A 25260-nucleotide genomic window follows, 5' to 3' on the forward strand; every position below is an offset into this window, starting at 1 on the left:
GGTATTTGGTGAGTACTGAGTAAGGGAGGGAGAAATGAGCATGTGGATGGGAAAGTGTCCAAACATTCTTTCATTCAAAGAAAAACAAAAGTAAAACTTTCTTCCAGAGTGGCCCAGGCATTTTGCAAAGGGCAGGGGGTCCTCCAGGGAACAAGACCCGTGAGTCCCTGCCACCAAGAAGCCTCAATGTCATCCTTGTGGTGGGAGAGAGTGTGGACTGCGACGGGCTCTCAGCCTGGTCCCTGGCGTCTGGCCAGACGTGGCCCGTTTTGGCCGCCTGGAGTCTTCAATGACCCGGAGACCAGTTGGGATTTCTCACTGGGCTTGAGACTCAAGCCTTTCTGTACCGTTTGCCGCGCAGACTCACAGAAGTGCCCCTACTGCATTGTCCCCCAGACATGGGCTGTGTGTGACCCTGCATGTGTCTGAGCCCAATCATCCCATCTGGTTCAGGTGCTTGGAACAGCCTGCGGGGTCGGGGTTGTTAGCACCAAGGCTGAGGAGGGAACTAAGGCTTTATCCAAGGCTGACAAGTGGCGAGGGTCATGGCTGGGATGTGACTCGTGATTCCACAACCCCCCACCCCCGCACTCTCTTGCCTTGGTCTCATGCAGCTCAGGGAGTCTGTGGTGCTCTGCTCCCCAGGTCTCCATCCGGCTGGACGGCGAGAACAAGGCAGTCGAGTATGACGCCGTGGGTGCTGTGACAGATGCCGTCAGGGTGGTCTTCCGAGGCCCCCGGGTCAGTGACCTCTTTGACCGGGACTGGCACAAGATTGCCCTGAGCATCCAGGCCCAGAACGTCTCCCTGTACGTCGACTGTGTGCTGGTGCAGACGCTGCCCATCGAGGAGAGGGAGAACATCGACATCCAGGGGAAGACGGTGATCGGCAAGCGCCTGTATGACAGCGTGCCCATCGATGTGAGTACCAGGTCCTGGGGTCACTGGGAGGAAGCCTCGGGAGTCAAGTGTCCGCAACTCCCCCTCAAGACCTCACCTTGAACTGCCTTAGGAAGGGGAACCCTGATTCAGAAAACATATTGGAAGCCAGAGTCACCCTCCCTCATCCACGCAATCGGCCATCTATCGCATACATTGAGCACCTGCTGTATGCCAGGGACTGTGCTCAGCAATGGGGACATAGATTTCCATACATATTTGCAGGTAGAGAGGTATTTGAATTCTGTAAATTTAAATAGAGACTTTTTTTCTTTTTTCTCTGATTGTAGAAAATTTGGCAAATATAGAAATTATAAGCAAAATACATTTTAAGAATTATCCTGAGTGCACCGCCTAGACATAACAGCCCATGATAAGTCAGTGTTGCCCCAGTGGTCCTTCTGTTGTCACACCATCCACACTCCTCCTTCCTACTCTCCTGTCCTCCTTTTTCCTTCTCGTGTCCACGTGACACCCACGCACAGGAGGCCACCTTACCTGCCGTGACCGGAGGGTCCCGCTTCCCCAGAAATAACCGGGGCGTGATTTGGGATAGCTCTTCCCAAAACCATTTCTTATCGTTTCTTATGCTCATGCAAGTCCGTTATCAAATACAGTGTGGCTGAATGCGTGCTCAGTTTTGCAGAGTTTCTGTAAATGATATGCGATATTCTAAATATTGCTTTTTGATTTTTTTGCCCAAGATTCTGTGTCAAAGCTTGTCATACCTTCTTCTAGCTGCTTCATCATATTATTACGCATTGTGTTTCTTGGTCCTGCAGTGAGTGGGCACGTAGACTGTTTCTGATGTTTCCCGTCGTTGTCAGCAAGCCTGGGGGCTTGAACATGCTGGCGTGGCTCCAAGGTGGTTTCCCCACGAGGAGCGTGGGCCACACCTGCCTGCTGGGCTTGAGGTGCGGACCAGCTGAGACAGTTTCCCTGGGCCCCGCGGCCTCGTGTTCAATGATTACATCGTGGCGTAGACAATTGTTGACTTTCCCGCATACTTCAGATTTCTCAGCAAACTGACGGAACGTTTCTATGCCTACTGGCAATGTACGAAGGCTCTATTTTCTTAAACCCTCCCCAATGTATTGATATATTTTCTTTTTAAATATTCCTTTCTTTTTGGTTTTGTTTTACCAATCAGACGGCAAATGGCCGATGGTATTTTATTGCCGTTTCCACCTGCATCTCCCTGCTCCTACTGCGAACAGCAGTCCTGTGTGTTTGTTGATCGACTGTTTGACTTCCCCTTCGGTGACTGCCAGCCCACAGCATTTGTCTGTGTTTAGGGTTATTTTGTGTATTTTTCCCCTAATGATTTCAATATTTTATACATATATGTATATATACACACATATACATATATACATATATATACACACATATGCATATATTCTGAATGCTAATTGCCAATTTAGTGTATGTTATAAATATTGTTTCCTGACCTGTCAAGCACAAACCATAAGCTTAAAAAAAAGGAGTAAGTATGAATACCTGAAAATTCAAGAAATGGTGATACAGCAAAAAAAAAAACAAAACCAAAACCAAAAACACCATGAACTAAGTTCTGGAGTCTTCTGTAACTTGTGCTGTTAGCTGAAGGATAGTCCGTAAACATTGCCAGTACCTGCAGATGCCTCACAAGGAAGGCCAGGAAGGGGTGACTGAGGGGGTAGGCAGGGGCGATGGGGCCAAGGGAGGAAGGCAACACCCACGAGCTGTGCCCATGTGCGCCCCCCTCCAGCCCACGCGAGTGGCCCCGTGGTGGTCACGGTCATGGTCACGGTCACACACGGATGTGTCCTCTGGTTTTGCCTGATTGCTTGCGTAACCTCTGCAATGGAAACCAGGCTGTGCTTCCGTGTGTCGCTGCTGAGGAGGTGACGTCAGATATGGGACCACATCAAACAGAGGAAATCGTTAAATCAAGTAAAGCCATAAAAATCACTACTCAGATTGCCGCTAATTCTAGCGAATTGAGCATCACCCTGTGCCCGGGAATGTCTTCGGTGCCCCCAGGCCATTTCCGATCCATTGTGTCCCGCGATCTCAGGAAGCAGACGCGATGGACACCCTCAGTTCACAGACAGACAGCAGGACACTCCCTGAGAAATTCAGTGGTTCTTCTAGGGTTGGAACCGAACATGGCAGGGTTGGGATTTCTGCTCAAACAGCCCATCCTCAACGCCCATGTGCAGACCAGGCCTTAGAGACTAGGGGCAGACCAGGACTAAGAGAACAGTCAGGGGCTACTGAAGACGGAACTGGGCCAGGTCGGTGACACAGAGGACGTGATGACAGTTCCCATTAGCATGTGCATTCGCGTCACCAGCACAGCCTCTCTGCATCCCCTGAGAGCCAGGGAGGGGCTTTCCTCCCCCCTTAGCTGGGGAGACTCCAGCTCAGAGACGGTAACTGGTCTGCTTCAGCCCCATCTCCTTGCCTGCCTGGAGCTGGTGGGGGGTGGGGGGCAGGGGCCAGGGGCCAGGCCTTTCTGTGCATAGGGGTGGCCTGTGGGAACAGTTGGGACAGGGCAGGGGGGCTCGGGGCTGCACTTGAGATGCTCTCTGGGGCTGCAGGGAGCAGGTGGATGGGAAGGTGAAGAGGGGCGGGCTGTTACGGAGCTATGAGAGGTCCAGGGTCTGGGGGCCTCCTCAGGGACAGTGAGGTTCCTGGTGCCTCCTGCTGGTGGGGGGGGCGCTGTGTAAGAGAAATGACCGGGCAAGTCGATGGGCACATGGGCCCGGGGACAGAGTCAGGGTGCTACTGAGTTGGGGGAGAACTAAGGATCGGAGTTGGATGGGAAGGGGTGATTCTGTCACCAGAGAAGGGTCACTGAGCTGCATCTGGTGGACCCTGGAGGGAAGCTGGGCCAGGGAAAACCACCCGGGGTCAGAGAAGACCACCCAGGTCTCAGGGGTGTAGACCTGAGCAGAGGTCTCCAGGTGGAGTGGGAGCCAGAGGGACGTCAGCAGGTGTCCTCCCTGGCTCGGTGGAGGGAGGAGAAGAGAGGCAGGAGCAGGCTGGCAGGGAACAGGAGGGTTTCAGGCGGTTGGAAAGGGGCCCCTCGGCTCTGAGACCCTCTCACCCAACCCGGGAGCACCTGCGCCAGGCTCTGGGTGTCTGTGCTCTGTCCCTGGCCCTGCTCCTCTGCCTCTTTTTCCCCATCCCTGTCCCTGCAGCCTTGCCAGACGGGCCAGCTGCTGAGTGTGCGCTCGCTGATGCAGAGAGCAGGACCCTCTCTTTCAAATGGGCCTTCTTCAAAGGCACGATGGGGCATTTTGTCACTCTATCCTCCATCTGTGGGCTGGTGTCTTACAGGAAATAGAACAGATAGATGAATGGAACGGTGAAGTGTTTGTAGCAAGCCAAGTCAGGGAGGCGGGAGTCATGCCTCCCAGAGTGTGTCACACAGCCAGGAGTATGAGGTCAAGCAGCTGACCACCTGCCCGGCCAGCTTGCTGGGCCGCTCCAAGTGCAGCACGGGTCAGCCCGAGAAGGGCAGGGGCGGCACAAGACCATGGGCACTTAGCATCAGTGTTTAGTAAAACAAGCATCCGTCCTTCCACTGGTGCAGCTCAAGTTCCCTTAAAAAAATGTTTGTGCCCTCACACATGCCTCCATCCAACCCTTAATTCTGTGCTCTGGGCTTTCGCTGTGTGCCAGAAGTGGTGTTGGGGCTCCCGTGGTGTTGGGGCTCCTGTGGAAGACAAGAGGCAAGGGATCCCTGCCTGCAGAGTTCACGTGCTAGTAGGGAAGCAGATTTTAAAAGTAAACTAAGAAACAAGGATGCTTTGTGGTCTGCACGCCACCGACATGCAGGATCGCGTGTAGAGTGACCAGCGGCGGGGCCGGCGCTCACGTGGTGGTTACGGGGTTGGGACGTGAGAGCAGCCAGGACAGTTTTGGGGAGTGACTCAGAGCTTGCTGGTTTTTCGGGGACTTTCCTGGAGGAGAAATCACACATGTATAGGCGTGGCAGTGGGACTCTGCGAGGTCCGATGCTGTAGAAGAAGAGTGAAGAGAAGCATGGCTGGGAAGGCAGGCAGAGCCAGGTCCTGGAGGGCTCGGCTGTGCTAGAGGAGGCGTGGGCTTTATCTGCAAACTGTGTGCGTGTGTGCATGTGCACGTGTGTGTGTGCGTGTGTGTGTTGTGTGGGCGTGTGTGTGTGCAGATGCGTGCACGTGTGTGAATGTGTATATTGTATGGATTGTGTGTGCGGATGTGCACACGCGTGCATGTGTGTGAGTGTATCATGAGGGTTTGTGCACAGATGTGGTGTACATGCATGTGTGTATCGTGTGGGTCTGTGTGTAGGCGTGTGTGTGCCTATGCATGAGTGTGCATTGTGTGTGGAAATGTGTGTACATGTGCGTGTGTGCATACCCGTGTGAGTGTCGGACACCAAAGCCCTTGTAAGTTACACTAAGGGCCTGTGGCATTCAAGCGGGTAATAGAGACACATTTTTACATTACAAAGTTGACATAAGCAACCATGTGGAAAGTCTAGAGGGTTGAAAGTGGGGTCCTTTTTGGAGGCTTTTGGGGCCTGACCTGAGAACACCCAGGAAGGGGGTCCAAATAAATACAGTGGCAGTGCCCGGTGGGGGGCGGTGCCCGGTGGATCCAGGGAGACTCCAGCACCAGCTCCGTCCTTGCCGACTCACCTGTAGGCTCCAACCTCCCTGCTCTTGGGCTGTCCCTTCTAGAAGGGGATGTGTAGGCAGGTGACACATAGGCTCCCCTGAAGCTCAGCCTCATGAGGGACCCCAAGGAGAAAGTGGGGCCCAATTCCTGTGCAGGCCTGCTGGAGGCATGGGGGCTTCAGGCTGCCGAGTCCCCCAGACTCACTCTGTCCTCGTGTCCCTTCCAGTTTGATCTGCAGCGGATCGTGATTTACTGTGACTCCCGACACGCAGAACTAGAGACTTGCTGCGATATCCCCTTGGGCCCGGTGAGCAAACTCCTGCATGCGGAGGTGGGCAGGGAACGGGTCCTTGGCCTCCAGAGTGATGGAGCTCTCCAGGGCCTAGGAATGAGCATTCAGGGGTCAGGGGGTGCCCACCCTCAGGATGTGGTCTTAGGGGAGCCCAGTGACCATCTAGGGCTAGGGCTTCATTTCCTGGGCCCCCAGGGTGTGGGTTGGAGGTCCTGCATGTCTCCCTAGGGGGTTGCCGTGTTCCCGACCTTAGTCGACACCGCCAGGCTGCAGGCCAAGCAGAGGGGCCCAGCTCTAGGGAGGGGAGGCTGAGCTGGAAGCACGGCCCTGGGAGGGACAGACCATGCAGACCATGTTCGGTGGAGTGGAGGCCCCGGTGCACCGGGCTGGTTGAGAGGGGAGGAAGAGGCTTGCAGGCAGGACTGGAAAGTATGAGAAAAACGAGAGCTTTTCCCCTGACCCCGTGCGGGTCAGCCTCTCCCTGGGACCTCTCTGCACTCGCCCCCTTGCAAGGCTCTCCCTCCCCAACTTCTTTAACAAACCCCAGTCCTAGGGCTGCTTGGAAGACGGCCTTAGTGACAGAGCTGTCTTCCCAGGCTGGAGGGATGACGTCCACATACGGTGCTCAGAGGCCCTGTGCCCAAGACACGGTGGTGGAAGCCCCTTGTGCTGGGGGTTTGGAGTCAGGTGGGCCTGACTGTGGACTGAGGGAAGGAGAGGAGGTCAGATGAGGGCCTGGAGAACAGAGGGAATGGAGACAGGGAAGTGGTGATAGGGAAATGCATCGTTACCAAGTGTGAGACAGTGAGCTGTCCCGTCGAATCCTCCTCACTACATCACGATGGACACACTCTTGTCCCCATTCTGTGGATCGTAACAGTGAGGCTCAGAAGGATTCATGGTTCCTGCAGCTGCTGAGAGGCCGGCCATGTGGCTGAGAGCAGGTGTTGGCCCAGGCCTCTGTGACTCCGCGTCCTAGGAGCCCAGGACCTGCCCCTGGGCATGACCCGACTTCCCCTCCGCTCAAGCTCTGGCTTCTTGGTTTCCTGATCCCCTTGCTGGCTGGCGTGCGATGCTGGGTAGAAAACCAGGTTCTGCCCTTCTGACTCACTGTGATTTCCTTCCAGTGCTGGGTGACCGTGCTGACGGAGCCTTCACTCCTGCCCCCACAGCCTCCCACCTCCAGCAGTGAACAAATTGGGTTTTTGAAGACCATCAACTGCTCCTGCCCGGCTGGAGAAAAGGTACCCTCTGCAGCCGACCCTCAGCCCCCAGCCCAGAGCACCCGAGCAGAGCAGGGCAGAGTGGTCAGTAGGTGCATCCCTGGAGGAGGGAATTTCCCATCATGCACCAGGATGGCCAGGGCAGGATGGCCCCAGGCCCTGGGGGACTCACAGGTCAGGGAGCCCATCTCGTTCCTTGGACCTCTTGTTTCTTGATGTTCCAGCTCTGAGGAGGGGCGCCCTCAACCCATTAATGTCTTCCTGGAGTGAATTTATCCCCGAGGTTTTCCTTACCTCTCTGCTCAGGTGCGAGTGGTCAGAACAGATCTGGTTTATGAGCAGGACTCCGAGTAGGTGACATGAAGTGGAGTTGTGTGTACCTAGTGTCTAATGTACAGGCCTGTGTTTCTACAAACACCACCGGCACCATCCACCAGCTGCATTTAATGTCTTGTGCAGTGCCCGAGGCCTTCGTTGATTCTGTTTTCCTGTAGACCTGTGGCTTTTTTGATAAGGAAAAAAAAAAAGAAGAAGAAGAAGAAGTCTTCTACTGTTTGAGCAGAACAATTTAACCAAACATACAAGGATGCTAAAAAGCAGAGCTGTGCTGGGGAAGGACCCTGGTGGGGTTCGGAGGTTCTGCTGGCCCCCGGAGCCCGCAGCCTTGACCTGCAGCCTGCTGTATCTGCCCTCCCTGCTCAGGGCCAGCATACAGGAGGTGCTCAGCGACTCCTCAGGGGGCTGGGCAGACAGGAAGAAATGTGAAATCCTAGTGGAGTTCACTGGGATGGACACACTTCCAAAGCCCATGTCCTGGCAGGCAGGCTCCCTCCTTCCCTCCCTCCCCTCCTTGTTCTCCTTCAACTTCCGTCCTTCCTCTCTGCCAGAAGAGCCAGACCCGGGGAGACAGGGAGCACCCAGAAATTCTCACTCAGGTGAAGCTGTCAGATGCTGGCCCAGCCTGCCAAAAGGACCCAGCCCAGCTTTGCTGTGAGCAGTCTCTTTCCAGGCAGGGAGTAAAGAGGAGACACTTTGGCCTGGCACCCACAGGTTAGAATGGGAGATGTCAGGCAGGGAGCCAGGGTGAGCACCCAGGGCTGGACCTCTGGCCCTCCCCTGCCCCTGCGTTTCTATTAAGAACCCCAAAGGAGAAGGCTAATATGTTAGGAGGTTTGGGGGACTGGCTGCTGTGCAGGCAGACTGTGCTGGGGGAGGAGGTCAGAAGCAGTCCTGCCCCGTCCAGGCTTTTCTGTCAGCCAGGCCGTGCCCTGGGTATGTCCAGCCAAGACTCCCGTGGCCTCTGGCATGGGGGAAAGGACCCCTGGGAGGGAACTCTGGGCTCAAGGAGGTCTCTACCTCCTGCTCCCACCCACCTCCCCACTCAAACACCCCCTGGCACTCCCCTCCCACCCCTGCCCCCAACACCCCACCCGTTGTGGTCCTGGAGGGTCTCCAGTTGTCTTTCTAGCACCATCTCTATCCACGTTGCTCCCCCAATTTCTAGGACACCAAGAACTGCTGGCTGTCTTTGGGCATTTGTGTAGGCAGCATCGGCCTGGACCCCCTCCTTTATCCGCTCCTGCCTACTCTTCTCTCAGGATGTCCCCAGGGAATGCTTTCCTGAGCACCTTGTTGTCTATGTGATTTCCCTCCTCCCTCTCTCCAGCCCTCCTCCCTCCATCCCTCATTCCCCATGCAGCCATGCACCTGCCGCTCCCAAGACCCCATGACCCATTCCTCTCCCCGTAACAATGATCATGTGGGACTAAAAATGTCTACCTATTTTTACTTCCATAAGGCGAGCTCCAGAAAACACAGACGTATTTTCAGCCACTGATTGTGTGTAGCCTGACATTGTTAAACAGTGGTTGAACTGACGGATACGGGGATCAGGGCGTGAAGGAGGATGGGCGGATGGTGGCGGGCAGCTGGGAGGGAGGGACAAAGCCACACACCCTCTCTCGCGGGCAGGACAAGGGCTCACTCTTCAAGACCATCAGTCGCCTTGCAAATCCTCAGCCTGTGGAGCGATAACCGACCACTGAAGGCAGAGGTTGGGGGAGAATTAAATAGAGTCTTACTTCTTGTTTCTTTTGTTGTTCTTCTTTTAGGGTGAAAAGGGCTCTCATGGCCCCTTGGGACTCCCCGGCCCAAAGGTCAGTACAGGCGAGGCTCAGGGGCGCTTTGGGGCCCAGGTTAGCCCTTGCTGTGCTCTCCACTTGGAGACGAAGCATCGTGTTAGATGACCGTCCTGTGGTGTTCGTTTTGAGCAAGTGGCATGAGGTCCGGAACCTCTGTTTCTGAGTTTGAAAACCTGAGCTAGACAGGGTTGGGTGAGGAAGTCCTGGCTTCCATCCCCTTTGCTCCAACGGGCTAAGCTCTCCGTGGTCAGCTAATCCTGTGTCAATCCCTTTAGGCCTCTATATTCCAGAAACTTTGGGGCTTGGGCTTGTAAGAGTCTCTCTGTGTAGACTGCATGTAATGTTTCTTTAAGTTGCATGAAATCCTTTTTTGCACAAATTTTCTGAACTCCCTCGTTGCTCAAAGCCAGGTGCCTCCTCAAGGGGTCCCCGTCCTCCATCATGCAGCTGCCTCTCTCTCTCCTCCCTCCCCCGGTTATTAGCATTTACAGAGCTGGACAGGGCTGTCCTCTCCCATCCTTACTTTGGTCTCAGAAAGCTGAGATCCAGAGAGATGCGAATCACCTGGGAACACACAGGTGGGTGGAAGAGGTTGGCATGATCCAGAAGCTGTTACCTGGTCTGGTGTTTGAAAGAGGGGCTGAGCGTGGTGGTGGAAACACCCTGAAATCCTCTCTCTCTCTCTCTCCCCCTTCTCCCTGCTCACCCACTGTGCTGGGTCAGGGAGTCTGGAGAGAGAGAGAGAGAGAGAGAGAGAGAGACACACACACACACACACACACACCCCCCCCCCCCCCCACACACACACACACCCCCGATGGGCTCCTCTCCCCTGGTGCCAAAGGAGAGCAGCTCAGGGCAGTCCAAGGTGCCAGGTGGTCCTTGCAAGAAGGAGCACGGGGCTTTATGCCTCACCGAGCACCCCTGGGCTGCAACCTCAGCTTCTCTGCTGTGAGAGGGAAGAAAGAGCAAAGGTGCCCAGGGGTTTGTGGAAGTAAGAATGTTTGTCGGAGGCAGTGGTTGGTTAAGGAAGGACCATACCGTGTTGTGGCTGGACAGGTCCAGGGTTGGGGCAACCTTCGCAGGGAGGACAAGGCAGGGGAGGGAATGCTAGGGAGGGACTCAGACTCAGCCACCTGGAGACCAGCCTGGCTTTCTCAGAGATGACTTGCAGTCCTGGCCCTTTGTCCCCACAGGTCAGATTGTCCCAGTCTGAGGTTAAGGCTCCAGGGAAACAGTTGTGGCTCCCAGTGGCCCCATTTACCCAGATATAGCTTAGGTCAGGTCAACAGTCATGGTCTGGTGACTTCAGGTTGCAGGACCCATTCTGGTACAGGGACATTCTAGTGAAAGAGAGAGCCCTGTTCCCAGGGCTTGCATGCGGGTGGCAAGAGAAGAGCAACACAGAAGACTGGGATCCCTTGTGGGCATAGTCAGGGTGGAGGAGCCCAGGGGTACAGCAGGGTGCATGGGAGCTGCTTGGGCTAAAGAAGGCAGGAGAAACATAAGACAGGCCAAGGGGAGGGGACACCCAAAGCCAACAAGCTGTTTGTTCTGAGGGTGTATAGGTAGGAGTAGACCCAGATGAAGTTGCATACCAGGGGAAGAGAAAAACAGACAAAATCAATGGCTCCCAGGGTGGGCACCCAAGCCTGTCTTAGACTGGCTCATGGCATAGTAGGAGGCTTCTCCAGTCCCACACTTGGCCTTTGGTGAATTTTCTTCCCTTGCAAACATTATTTTCTCCTCTGCCTTTCCTCCCTGGCTTCATGGACAGTTGGGAGGGCCTAGGGCATACAAATGACATCATCAGGGGACTCTGGCTGACCTCTGGCAGCTTTCAAAGCACTTTAGTGCTTTCAGTCTTCTGTGTGCTCGTGAGAGCAGGCCCATTTCACAGAGGAAGAGCCCAAGGCCTAGGGAGTCATGGTGCTCTCACAATGAGCAGCAGAGCGGGGATTTGAACCCTGGGGACAAACACATGATGCGTTCCCCCACTCACTTTCTCAGGATGTACTTAGTTGTGGGATTAAGAGGTTGGGGAAATGATTCAGATCCTTCCTCCTCCAGGGGTGGGAAGCACGGCCTCATTTCGAGGTTGGCAGGGACAAAATCAGCTGCTAGGGCATTGAGGGCCAAGTGGGCAGTGGGCAGCCTGAGCAGGGAAGTCATCAGGGGACCTGACTCAGTGCTGCCCTCTGGTTTGCACCCTGCAGGGAGACATGGGAGCCACTGGGCTGGTTGGAGCTCCTGGACCCAAGGGAGAAAAAGGTGACATGGTGAGTATGGGGCCGGTGTGGGGGATCCCTGGCTTCCCCCAAGCGTGTATGTCAGCTAGAATGCATGGAATACCTAGCAGGAGCCAGACACTGAGCCACACCCCAACCTCGGAATGGAGTCTAGGCTCCTCCCCATGGGCATGGGAGGCCTTCCAGAGGTGGCTCCAGCTGCAGCTCTAGCCCTGTCCTGCACTCCCCAGCACCCACCCCTGGATTCTGGGCATCCCGATTGGCAGCTCGGAATCTCCAAACTGGCCACTTCTCACTGGCCACTGCCCATGCTCTTTGCCTCACCAGGAAGAATTACACTGTCTTTCCACACCTTATTCCCTCCTCTACTCCCCTTTCTGGCTGGCTCCTATCTGCCCACATTGAGACTGAACCCTTGTGGTTCTCCAGGATATCCCTGTGACCCCAGGGAAAGCAGCAGGGAGCAGGGTCTCCTGTGATGGGCACAGGGACTGGAGAAGCAAACAAAATGTGCAACGTAGCCATCACAGTGAGAGTCAAAGGACGAAGGGAAGTCATTCTTGAAGGGGGTGGTATTATGACAGCAAGACAGCAAATATAGAATATCAGTAAAGAGATAGAAATTTCTAAATAAAAAGACCCAAATGGAAATTCTAGAGCCTAAAATTATAACTGAAAGAAAAAAAGGGATTGAGGGGAGGCTCAGCAGTAGGTAGGAAACAGCCTGCTGAGAGCAACAGCACCCTTACCAGCAGACCAATACTGACTCTGTAATCCGAACACGAGAGAGTGGGAGTAAGGCAGGAAAATGAACAGAGCCTTGGAGTGCACCAGAATGCACCAGAATGCACCTAATGGGGACCCCAGGAGGAGAGAGGAAAGGGTCAGAAAGAATATTCAAAGAAATAATGGTGAAAGCAAAAATCCCAAATTTGGTAAAAATCAGTAATCTACGCCTCCAGGAAGCTCGGTGAACTCTCACACAGAGAGAGCCATTCTCAGAAAGATTGCAGCCCAAGCGCCAAAAGACAAAGAAACTTGAAAGCAGCAGGAGGGAAAAACGAGTCAACATGGACCGAGAAAGGCCAGTAAGATCTTTCAGCAACTGACGGTAGTGGGGGATGGAAACATCAGTGAAGCAGGATGACAGGCTCAAAGGCATCATCATGACTGTGTTTGAGGAGGCATTTAACAAGCAGATGTAGTACCGGCGCCAGCGTGAAGGAAGAGGGACCAGAACCAGGCCAGGAGGGGTGTGTTTGTAAATCTCCCCAGAGGTAGTATAACTCTGAGGAGCTGAGGTGTGTATGGGAAACCTGAGAGTGACCTCTACCAAAGTAGTTCAAAAGTATACAGTAAAAGTGCCATTAAGAGATTAAAATGTAACACTAGAAAATACTTAGTGCAAATAAATAAATAAATAAATGCCATGAAGGAGGGATGAGGAACAGCAAGACGGGAGGCAGAAATGGAAAGTTCGATGGCATCCAGGAAACCAGCTCTCTCGGTAATCATGCTGTATATCCAGGCCGGACAGAAAAACAAGACCCGACTCTATCCTGTCTCCAGGAGACACACTTCAGATTCAAAGATGCAAACACGTCGAAAGTAAAAGTAAAAGGATGGGAAATACATATCCTGAAAATAGAAAGCCAAAAAATTGGGAGTGACTCGGCTGTTATCAGACAAAGTAGACTGTAAAACCCAACGTCAGCGGAAACAAAGAGTTTGTCTTATGATCAGTGTCAGTCTTTCAGAAATCGGGAAGAGTTATAAACACCTGTGTACCTCACAAGCGTCCAAAATACGTGAAGCAGAAGGGACAGAATTGAAGAGAGAAACAGGTAAGTCAGTAATGACGAGAGGCCCGAGCACTCGCTCTCGTGATGGGAGAGCAACAGGATGGCGCAGGAACTGGGACGTTCAGACGTCGCTGGTACAGGAGGGCTCTGCTGCTTGGGGCCACTGTCTGGCTGTCCTTAAAAGGGTAAATGGAATTATCAGGTGACTCGGCACTCCACTTCTTAGATATGTATCCAAAAGAAACGAAGACATAATCTCATGCAAATCCCGGACGCAAGTGTTCAGAGCAGCGTTATTCATAATAACCAGAAAGTGGAAAAACCTAAGTGCTCATGGCATGCTGAACAGATAAACGGGATGTGTGTTATATTCATGTGGTGGCATGTGATTCTGCGGGGATGGACTACTGATACAGGTCATAACGTGGATGAACCTTGAAGACGCTTTGCTGAGGAATCACTGGGTGTGAAAACAGCTATAACAGCCCACACAGCGTACGATTCCATGTATATGAAATGTCTAGAGGAGGCATATATATGGAGACAAATATATGGAGACAAAATAGATTAGTGTCTGCCTAGGGCAGGAGGTGGGGGGCATGGGGAGTGACCACGATTAAGTGCAGAGTTCTTGCTCAGCTGATGAAAACATCCCAAAGCCGACTAGGGCTTGTTGCACAGCTCTGGAAATATACTCAGAACTATTATATTGTATAGGATTACATTGTATTACACTGTACAAAATATTACATTGTATACTTAAGTAGTGAATGATACCATAGGTGGATGATATTTTAGTAAAGCTCATAAGGGAAAAAATACAAGTTCCATAATATTGAATTGTCAGAAAAATTAAATGGGGTAATAGGCACGAGAATGAACACTCAGTAAAGAAGAGTTATCATCTCTTTTGGAAGCTCCTTGGAGGAGCTGATGAGAAAGCATGTGACCCTTTCAGACCCCAGGGTACTGCTGCCGTGTGATGTCATGCATGGAGATGTTCTGTCGTAAACCCGTGCCTCCTCCTTTCATTTTCTAGGGAAGAGGGCCTTTTGTCCAAGGAGAGAAGGGTGAAAAGGTAAGTATTTCCCTTTTATCACTTCTCTGGGGGCTGTGCCGCTGGCCAGGGAGCAGGGTGGGGGTGGGGCCGAGCTGGGGAGTGGTGCTTCCTGGGAGAATCCAAGTGGAGAGAAGAGGTTTCCCAGCTGGAGCGAGGAGCCTCAGGGCGGGTGCTCTCTTGACTGGGGCGGTTGAAGCAGGTGCAGTGGGCACCGCGGCCCGGCAAGGGTGAACAGGAATGAGCACAACCGGAGGGGATGCTTGTTTGGGTGCTTGGCAGTGCTTGGAGCAGAGGGTACTCACTGGGGCCCATGGGGCCGGGATGCAGGGCTGCAGAAGGACCTAAGGACCGGCACGCAGGGTGTTAGAGACCAGAACGTGCTCAGACTCGTGTGCAGTTTGGGAAGACGCTGAAGGTTCTGTGTGTGGTCAGACATGGTGGGAACATATCAGTGTGCTGTGCCAGACGGGTGTGAGGGGGAGAGACCAGAGGCATTTGAGGACTCGCCGGGAGATTTGCAGAAGTTCCGAGGGGAGATGATCAGGAGCAGGAGGAAGCGGACAGAGCCTTGGAAACAAGAGGCAGGCCCGCTTATACATGTTCTCCCCAAATACGAATATTGTACCTTCTTTTACCTTCATCAGAAGGAGCACAAGCGTAGATCCTAGGACATGGGGCTTCCTTCCGAGGAGGAAAGTTTTCTTAAGTGGTTAGTCTGTGAGGAGAAATAAAAACGAAGGTGTCACTAAAATGCTGTTTTTCATTCCCACTAACAATTAAAAATGTACTTTGCGTGTCCGGGGAGAGACAGCCCCGGGACTCTTGGGCATCTGCACTAGGACCTCGTCAGAATGCAGTGCTGGTGGATCCTGGTGGCTTCTCCACCCCTCACATGCGGCCGGCTGTATGAGCTGGTACCACTCTGTTCCATTACCATGGAAACGGCTTTCCTGTGGCCAGCCCGTTCTCTCCCTGCAGGTCCCCTCTCACAGTGTACTTTCACTCCAGAGATTTGCTCCATGGAGCTAAAGCAAGGCTGTACAGATGTGACTACCCCGGGTTTCACTCCATGTCATCCAGAAGTCAGACTGGAAGCAGCCACATGCTGTGGGGCGGGCAGGGGGCCCAAGTGCGTTCTCGTGCAACTAAATGATACAGTGGCTCTCAGGGAGGAAAAAACTACATTTAGACGAATAATTAATAACCTAGGAAATGAAAATAATGGTTAATTTTTAAAGCACATGGAAAAATATCTATACAGTATGACCCCAGTTGTGTGTGTGTGCACATGCGCGTGTGTGTGTGTGTGTGTGTGTGTGTGTACACAAGCGAGAGGCAGAAAGAGATTGATTCTGGAGGTGGAGCCCCTTTGTTAGGCCAGATGTCCGTGTTGAGGGTATGTATTTTCTTCCCTACTTCTCTGTGTCTTCACTGACTCCGTGGTGAACTTCTCTTTTATCCCTACTGGAAGCCCAGATGTGCACACATGCACGCACACAGAGATTAACTCCTACACAAGGATACACAGCAGTCTGAGAGGCTGAGGGAGGCACACACGGCACAGTGTGACATGTCATCAGTTTTCCAAGCTGCGTCTGCTGACCCTCAGACGGGGCTGGTGGTGGCCACCATCCATGGTTCCCATGTGGCTTAAAAGCATGACACCTAGAGGGTAGGTGCTCAAGTTTAGCAACTACCTTTATCTAGTGTTGCTGGCTTGCTAGGTCCCCGTGGGCCTGGAGCACAGGTTTTAGCAGGACCCCCAGATGTTCCTGTCAGGATTGGGGCTGTCCTTGAAGTCAGGGTGCTGGGTCTGGGTGATGCTTGCTGGCTGAACTGCTGTGTGTCTCCTGGACCAGCGTGTCCTCTGATGGCTGAGCTGTCCTCCTGTGTGGGTGTCTGGCAGGAAGAGACAGGAGCAGCAGGTGCATCTCAGCCTTGTCGGTTCTGGTGTAGCTCAGAATGGGCAGCCGTATTCCCCTGGTGGCTGCTGGCCTCTCCCTAGGGCCCACATCCCTGCCTGCAGGCCCACAGTCGGGACCTACTGGGTCACGGTGGCAGCCGGGGAGGCCCCATCACATCCTCAGGGCCAGCAGGACAGAGGGACAGCTGAGCAGACTCTCGCACTTCTGGCTCTGTCCTTGGTTGACATTCTCTTGCATCTGAATATTTTTAGCAAAGTCTGAGTCTAGATTCTGCCGCATATTAGCTGTGTGATGCGGGGTGAGTCACCTCCCTCTCTGGGCCTCTGCTTCCTCATCTGTGAAAACGAGGGGGTGGGACGAGATGATGCATAAAGGCCCTTGCAGGCGGCGGCTCTGAGATTTGGTGATCAGCTCACCCCAGCTTGAGCCCTTGGAGCTCTCTTCATAACTTGGAGTCTCCTGCTCCCCCCAACCCTCAAGGAGGAGGTGAGGCTGGGTGGGGGGCGGTCAAGGGGAATGATAAAGTCCAGAGGGCAGAGAAGGCCACAGGTGACTAATGCACTTGTACAGGGCCCAAAAAACTGGCTTCTCCACTTGAATATTCTCTCCAGAGCAGTTGCGTTGTGAGGGGATCAGACGGACTAGAGCCCGGTGGGCCTAGGAATTTTATTTCTCTGATTGTCATTGTGTGTCTTGTGTTTCTGGTATGTAATGAACAACTGTGATGATGTGTGTTGCCCTCCATGAGGGCTGATGTGCCCTGAACTTTATGTCTCATGATGAAGCCAGCACTTTACAGGGGCAGTGACTTATGCCCATTTCACAGATGGGGAGAACAAAGCTTGGAGGTCAAGTGACCAGCCCAAGGTCACAAGCTAGTCGGATGATGGGAAGCACAAACTCTGGTTATTACTCAAGGAAGGGAGGCTGTGGGGCTGATTGAAGCCCCCTTCCCCAGCAGCTGAGGAAACTGGCCCTCAGAGAAGGTCAGTGACTGGCCCCAGGTCACACAGCTGAACAGTGACTGGAGCTCTTGGCCTCCAGACTCTCCTCAGCTCCCCCATCAGATGCCCAAAACCATTGTGTGCTGCCGCCATGTTTCTGGGCTGCTTCTGCCCCTTGTCTTGGAAGCTAACCTCCTCTCTGGCTCCCATATTCACCGTGGGGTCCTTGGGCCAATCTCCCCCGGTGTTTAAATAAATATGAAATCAGGCTAAGGTAAGGGGGGCAGCTTTTTAGGGGATGCTGCCCACAGCACAGGCACTGGGGCCATAAAAGTAGAGGAAGGGAGGATGGACCTCCCAAGCATCCGGGAGGCAGCTGGCATTACGTACGAGGTTGCCACATGAGCGGATGGATGAGTGGGTCTCGGCCCTCTGCTATCCAAGGCTGAGGGCCAGCTTGACCCAGGAGAGGTCACCGATGGCCATGGGGCAGACCCAGCTTCGGAATCTGGCTCTACCTCGTGTTAACCTCATGTCTGTCCTTGGGCAACTCTGAGCCTCAGTTTCTTTTTCTGTAAAAGGGGGAAGGGGAAAGATGATGGTTCTACCCCATAAGGTCGGAGGGGGTTTAAAGGAGAGAAGGTGCGTGAAGGGTTTGACGCAGGGCCCAGCACAGGGAGCACGCTCGCTGGTGACGCTGTTTCTGTTACACCCATACTTTTCATTTCCTTTGCAGCTGGCTTAGTGGTGACGATGAGGGTGTATACCCATGGCCCAGGGCGGGTAGGAACCATTTCCAGTGGAGTCAGAGGGAGCAGGGAGGGGTCACGATCTCTGTGCCTCTGCCCTTGGTTCTTCCCTGCAGAGAAGACTGATCAGCATACTGAGATGCTGGCATGGGGGTTCCTTTGGGTGCACACTGCACCGGTAAGGATGCTATGGAGATGAAGACCGTAGCATTAGCTGGATCATGAACCCCACAGGCAGAAAAAGATTTAGAAACAACAGAAACAAGTCCAAAATGTGAGTTTCCGGTGAGCTTCCTCTTGGTGCATCCCGAAGGTCCTTCTGCTCTGGGGACCAATGCCTCCCGGAAGGAAGCCTGGAGTCTGGGGGTTTGGTCCCGTTCCTGGGCCCACAGCGCCCTCTGGTGTCTGCGAGCCTGCACCTCTGCGCAGCTTTCTCTTGGCGGGGGTTGTCCTCTTTTCCTCGCTGATTTAGCATCTGGGAGGAAGGAAAGGAGGGAAGAGGACGCCTCGGTTTTGTGCTCAAATTCGGAAGCTGATTGGAGGAGCTGGGCAGACACAGTTTGGATCGCAGCTCTGAGGTGGCTGGTGTCTCTCTGAGGGCCTCAGCTTCTCATATGGGAACATGGATGCCGAGGGTTGAACGTGGATTATTAGAGGTTGATCACAAAGCACCTGGCTTCATCCCTGGCACTTGACAAGCGTGTGTAAAAATCTGTCCCTTGCATTTCTTATCCTTTTTCTGCTAGAAGATATTGCTAAAATCCATGCAAGAGGGACATATGTTTCTGTAATAGATAGCATTCAAGTACTCAGTACGTGAGAGTGGGTGGTGGGTTCACAGAGCTTTAAAACCCGGGCTGGGCCCCCATCCAGAGGATCATTCACAAGTTCTGGGGAGGAGGTGTGCTCGAATGCAGTCATGCCGTCCAGAGTGTGGTCCTTCGTACTGGTCCCTAAACGAGCCAGGTTGTGGTCTCCATCCCCCACGCTGCTAGGCACACTGAGGCCCCGCCTGGGCCTCAGGGGATGGAGGAGTGGAGGATGGTCCCATCAGCAGAGCCCACTGAGGGTTTCCTAGGATACTCAGTGTTCTACTGCAGGAGGTGCTGAGAAATGAAACAACAACAAAAAGTGTCTAGGAAAGTATCATGAGCATAATTCATATGAAGGGAGAAATAGAAGCAGAAACAAAATTACCACGAGCTGATTCTGTTTTTTATAAGAACACTTGACAACTGCAGCAGCAAGGAAAAATGGGAACAACCTAATGGAACATCGCATTACAGCAACCAGATGGGCACGAGTGCAAATTTGGAACACCTTGCGACAGGGAGCTAGGCGTGCAACGTAATGCAAATGAGATACAGCATATAGGAAGCCCTGTGTGCTCATGCATCAGAGGTGCGTGCGCAGGGCAAACCACATTCCAGGGTAGCGGGATTTGGGGTGTTTCATAGGTCTTGTTAATTACTCTTCCCAGTTTTACAACATCTGTGAACATTTGACCGAAGACTAAGTCTTAATCTTAATATAATGAAAATCATTTTAAGGATTTAAGCATAGGTTCTCCACAGATGTTTATGCAGGAAGTCCCAAAGCAGTGTGATTTTGGAGGAAAGTGCCCTGACTCCCAGCACAGGAGCCTGCTGAGCACAGGGTGACAGGACGGCCGGTGCGTCCAGAAGGCAGAACATGGCAGTAGCTGAGGGTCGGGCTTTGGGCTCCTGGTGCGGCCCCACTCCTGCGGCATAACCCTGGTGGATAAGGAGGGTTCTCCATAGTTGTTGGTGCCTCAGTTTCCTCAACTGTGCATGGAAGATGCTAGAACAAACCATGAGCTCCCCTCAGGCGGACATGAGCTCCCCTCAGGTTCAGTGAGGGTGTCCAGGAGAGAACTTTGTGGCCACCTGCTAAATAGTGAGTTGGGCAGACATTAGCAAGAATCAGATGCCAGGCATCTGGGCACGGCTTCTATGAGCACGGTGACCAGTTCAAGCATGTTATCCAAGTTGACTCAAACCAAACAAATTCAGTACTTTTGCTTTGAAGCCCAGAGACAGATGTTCTTTCCCCTGCGCCCACAGCTGTGAAAAGGGAGCCTTGACATCCCTGCCGCCATCTTGCTGTGGTGCCATGAGCCAGTTGGAGCCCGGTGAGGTGATGTTCAGAAGGCAGGCCTATTTAAATGGATCCTTGTGATATTGCTGAATGACCACGCCACAGCCTCTCCAGCTGCTCAGATACACGACACGGCGCATTGCCTGCCACCGTTGTCCTGTTTATGAGCAGCAGCTGGTGTTAATATTACAACGAGAGTGGGGCTGGGGTGGGGGAGGGGCCTCGGGCAGGACTGGCCCGGACCAGGATGGGGAGGTGGAGCAGGGCTGCATTTCTCTGGAATGGAGCACAGTACGGGACAGCACAGGGAGAGAGCTCCCCAGCCCCTCATCAGCCCAGATTATGCCCTATAGCTAGCAAGGGCAGCTGAGACCCACAGGATAAGAAATTGGGGCAGAGTGTCCTGTAAAGCCATGCTTGGGTCAGCAACTCAGCACTCAGCATTTGGTCGAAGCAAAGAAACTCAAAAACCACCACCACCAGAAAGTCCCTCCTTAAGCATTTCCACTGAAATCCATATGGCAATAAATAAAAGTTCATATGGATTTTGTGCTCAGGTTTCACGGTGTGGTGCATCAGAAAAAATACGCGAGTGAGTGTCAGGAACTTGGCTGGATTTTATTGGGCTGGCTGGCATGGTAGCAGACAGAGCTTTAGGTCACACAAACATCAGTTCCTTGTCTTTTACGGCTTTCTTCAATCCCTGCCTGGATCAAAAACCTGACAGGACCAAAGTGGCAAAGGAGGAATCTGAGTCCAACAAGTAGCCCAGATGCTGCCTTCTAGTAACTTCAGCTGAATGCCCTGAAGAGGGTACCAGAGCCATGAGCAGCAAGCCTGAGTGTCCTCAAGTCCTCTTATAGGAAAGTTTTCATGCGGTGGATCATCACAAAATTAAAGATGCCACGTGGAAAACTGAGGGGAGAGTCCAAGCCCATCAGTTGTTGGGAAGCCAGGTTCCCAATGGTCAGCAGAGGCAGCCTGGTCCCCAGGTCTAAGAAGAGCAGCAGGTTCTGCACACATGCCCTCAAGGACAAAGCAGGCTCCTCCACATCGCTGTGGACATGAAGCATCCAGCCTCTCAGGAAAGGCAGCTGGCGTGAGGGACATTGGGGGCCCACCTGCCACAAAGTCCCTAACAGCTGTGGGGCAGGGGGCCTGGAATTCCTCAGTTCCAAGGAACTGTCCTGCTCTGGCTTACACTCACCATCCTGTTGGAAACGCGCAGGTGTGATGGATTTGTGTTTGATTGTCAAATGCTGCTCTTCTGACAAATTCCCTGTTGACCGCTGCTCAGCACCACGTGTTACGTGGCACGTGGAATCCACATGTTTGGAATACACGTCACACCTGCTGCTGTGAGGAGGCCCCAAGAGACTCTTCCTCTGCATGTCTCCTTCCAATTCTGGATTCGTGTTTCCCTGGGTCTTCTCTCAGTATTTCTCCCCCTGACACTGGTCTCCTCCTAATCCATCCACTGTTGCCCTCTGCCTCTTGAAATACCAGGGATGCTCCTGACCCAGGAACCTTTGAGCTCTTGTGCACAGAGCCAGGCAGTCCCAGGAGCACCTTCTCATTCATTCCTTCCAGTGAGGGCAGCTGGAAGGTGGCATTCCCCGCATTTCTTGGAAAAGCCACTGAGACTTGGAAAACACACACATTGATGTTTTCCCTGTAAGAAGCTGTATAGGAAGAGGACAATGTAGTTTATAATAGCTCTGGCTTGTTAGAAATCCTAACAGCTACCCATTTAGGGGAAGACAAGGTTCCTGGGGGCTGAGGAGGGACAGCAAAATGAGGGACATGAGCCCTGATGTTTGATTAATGCAACCTGTTTGCACCTGAGGGCAAAAGTGGGGTACCCAGAAGATGAAGAAGAGCGTCCCGGAAAAAGTCGCTCTGACCGCTGCACAGCTGGTAGGGCAGGGCTGGTAAGAGCTGAAAGTGACATTCCCATTCAAGCCTGGTCTGAGTTCACCGAGGACCCTCTCTGTGAGGCAGTCACCGTAGTGCCTGGGGCCCCACTGCAGGGGTCAGTCAGACCAGCTCTCACAATGGCACCACTCTGATGTCAACATGGCAGACACGCTGTGGGCTGTCTCCAAGGCAAAAGGCTGTCTCCTTCCCCCCTGAGCTAGTTCTTTCTTGGGTGTCTTTCCAGAGCAGGATTTATTTGAAACTGTGAGATGAGATTTCGTGGCATGTCTATAGAATGGATTGCAGGATTGGTGGGGAAAGGAGAGAGGGCCCTGCCAAATAGGGATTTTCTTCTTGGTGCCTCTTTCCCAGACCAGGGCCCAAGAAAGGTCTCCAGAAGCCACAAGATGCTTCTACACATCAGGGGTTTCTCATATAAGTGAAAATTACAGCACAGCAAGGGGCAGTGGGCACACGTTTATGTCACTGATTCTTTCTGAGAGAATGGGATGGAGACATTAGCAGTAGGAGCCATGCAGAATTCAGTGGCCAACCTGTGACAATTTTATATGGAACGATGTGCTAACTTGGTCTCAAGGAGAGTCACAGAGTAAAAGAATCATAACAGATCTTACTGATCTTACTGAGCTGTTGCCATGTGCCAGGCTGTGTACTCTGGCATCAGCCTTCTGGAGACCATTAGGGAGTCTGGGGCAGGCCCTCAGCAAGAGTGACCCACTCCTATCCACTGCACGGCCAATGCCAGCTCTCTGCCCTTTCCTGAAATCAGTGCTTGTATCTGGGAAGCCTTGATCCTCCAAAACCATGTCCCTGGTGGGAATCAACTTATTTTACGTCATGACTGCATTGTAGAGCTTCTGAGCCATAAAATATAAATTATATGTGCGTGTTTGTATGTGTGAAACCTCTAAGATATATTTATGCCATTGCCTCTAGCTCTGGGTCCCTTTCCCTTTGCTCACGACTGGCTTAATCAGCAGCCCATCTCCTATTCTTAGCCCATGCGTTAATGTGCATTATTCATGGTTATCAAGTTGGATAACTGTGGTTGAAGGCCTTCTATTTTTATAATAATTAAAGGGTTTCATGGAAAATAAGTTTAGCTGCTTCTGTGCCCTCAAGTAGCCTTGTGGGGTTGGGGGCCAAGCGCTGAGAGAATCATGGCGCTCTAGACCCTGTCCATGGTGCTGAAGGGCACTTGGGGAAGTTCTGGGTTCACAGGATCTCACAACCCCAGGAAGAGCTGGGATGGGAAAGTCTGTACCTTTCCCCACCTCTGTCTGACACTCAGGCACTTGCCAAGCCTAGTGGATCAGTCACAGGACCAAGGGCTTTGTACAGGAGGAGGACAGTAGTTGTGGGAAGGGCAGACTCAGGCTGCTGGACAGTGGGACAGGCGGGGGAGGGGAGGCTGAGGGTGTGGACCCTGGACACAGATTGGTGGCTTCAGACTGCGCTTGGCCACATGCCAGCTGTGTATCACTGCAGTTCCTCGACCCTTTAGCCCTTATTTTATTCGCCTATAAATTGGCGATTGTACTACTATTCGTCTCAGAGGGTTGCTGTAAGGATAAAATGAGCTAATGAAAATAAATGACTTATATTTGTAAAAAGTGCTCATAAATGTTAAGTATAATTATTATTACACCAACATAGTGTTGCATTTTTTTAAACACCAGGTGACGTCTTCTGCGTCCTGGGCATCGGTGAAGTCTTATCCCCAGGGGCGGCCGACAGCTGCAAGATGTCAGGGCTCCCACCTCCCTCGGAGGGGGTGTCTCTGTAGCTCTGCAAGCCTCATGAAGCCTGGAGAGTTATTGGAAAATGTGCTCCAGGTGGACTGATTACAGTATGGGCTGTCCTTTCCTTTCCTTGGTTCACGTAGAATAATTTGTAGAGCATCTGAGAACATTAACAGTACCTGGTGTTTATAAAGACTGTGGTCTGCCAGGATTTGTGCCCCTGCTATGTAGTTTGGAGGTAAATACTGATGCCCTCGTTTTACAAGCGTATTAACTGTGTGACCAAGAGCCAAGTGAGATGCTCTCTCCATGTGGCCAAGCCAGGAGCTGTGCTCATGTTTTCTGACCCCACGGCCAGCATTTATCAGTGCTGAGCCATGGTTCCCAGACATGACAGCGTCTGAATCACGGGGAGGGCTTATTAGGCCAGCTTGCTGGGCCCCACCCCCAGAGCATCTGGTTCTGTGGGGCTGGGAGGGGGGGCAGAGAGTCTGCCTTCCTAACAAGGCCCAGGGGATGCTGATGCTGATGCTGCTGGTCCAGAAGCCACACTTTGGGGACCGCTGTCCAGAGGACCCCTCAGACCCCACCTGCAGGACCTCCTCTGTCTCTTCCAGGTGAACTGAGAGGGATACTAACATGCGCCTCTAGGGAAGAAGCCATCTCTTTGTCAGCATTTAGAAAAAACTCTGATAGCTGATTAACGAAAAGAAAAGGAGAAATATCTGCTTTCCCTTAAATCTGTATTTTGCCCAGTGAGGTCACCCCATAATTCCCAGAGCTCGGGTTCTGAAAGTGGGCATGGGCATAGAGCTGCTGCCTCATGTTACCCTCCTGGGGGCTCCCAGTGAGACCTCAGAGTCAGTGTGTATGGGGAGAGGGGTGGGGAGGAGCAGGTAGAGAGGTTCGCCTTGACATGGCATCAACACCTTGAGTTTGAGCTGGGGGAGGCCCCTCTTCCCCGAGCCCTGGTCATCTTCTATAACGGGTTTCATACACATTATCTGTTGTCATCCTCTTGATCTGAGTGACTGCCTTTTTACAAGTGAAGAGTGGAGTTTTGGATAGTTTACCCAAAATAACCGTTCCTGATGCTTGTTCGAGTTTCCGTGTATACGTAGTCTGGTAGGCATGGTCTCCAGGCATCTCACTGACCACCTGGGGCCAGAGGTACCATTATTCTCATGTTGCCTTTTGCACAGGTGAAGGAGCTGAGACCCAGGAGGGAGGTCACTTGTTCTGCATGGCTAACACTTGGCAAAGGCTCCCTGACAGTCCAGACCCTCCTCTCCCCATCTACTTCCCTTGCCTTCCCTTCTCTCTTTCTTCTTCCTCCTTCCCTCCACTTCCCTCCTTTTGTTATACTTTATGTGGATCCTTAGCTATTTCTCTTCCCTTTACGAATCGCTCTGTGCCTGACTTTACCAGTTCCCGGAGCACCACCACACTCCTCCTTTAGCTGACCCACCCCACAGGCTGCAGAAC

General features: G+C 52.8%; 1 protein-coding gene across 2 annotated transcripts in view; it reads left to right on the forward strand.

The window, feature by feature from the left end:
- The window catches only part of LOC111146614 (collagen type XXII alpha 1 chain), a 246739-nt gene that overhangs the window by 70297 nt on the left and 151182 nt on the right, over positions 1 to 25260 (forward strand). For both annotated transcript variants that reach the window (XM_022502245.1, XM_022502246.1), the window contains exons 7-12: positions 646 to 921; positions 5819 to 5899; positions 7012 to 7128; positions 9219 to 9263; positions 11465 to 11527; positions 14339 to 14377. In XM_022502245.1, coding sequence (XP_022357953.1) covers positions 646 to 921; positions 5819 to 5899; positions 7012 to 7128; positions 9219 to 9263; positions 11465 to 11527; positions 14339 to 14377 — 621 coding nt within the window. The remainder of the gene's footprint in view (positions 1 to 645; positions 922 to 5818; positions 5900 to 7011; positions 7129 to 9218; positions 9264 to 11464; positions 11528 to 14338; positions 14378 to 25260) is intronic.

The sequence above is a fragment of the Enhydra lutris genome, unplaced genomic scaffold, assembly GCF_002288905.1.
Source record: "Enhydra lutris kenyoni isolate GAN:26980312 unplaced genomic scaffold, ASM228890v2 scaffoldscaffold14, whole genome shotgun sequence".
Classification (NCBI taxonomy): Eukaryota; Metazoa; Chordata; class Mammalia; order Carnivora; family Mustelidae; genus Enhydra; species Enhydra lutris.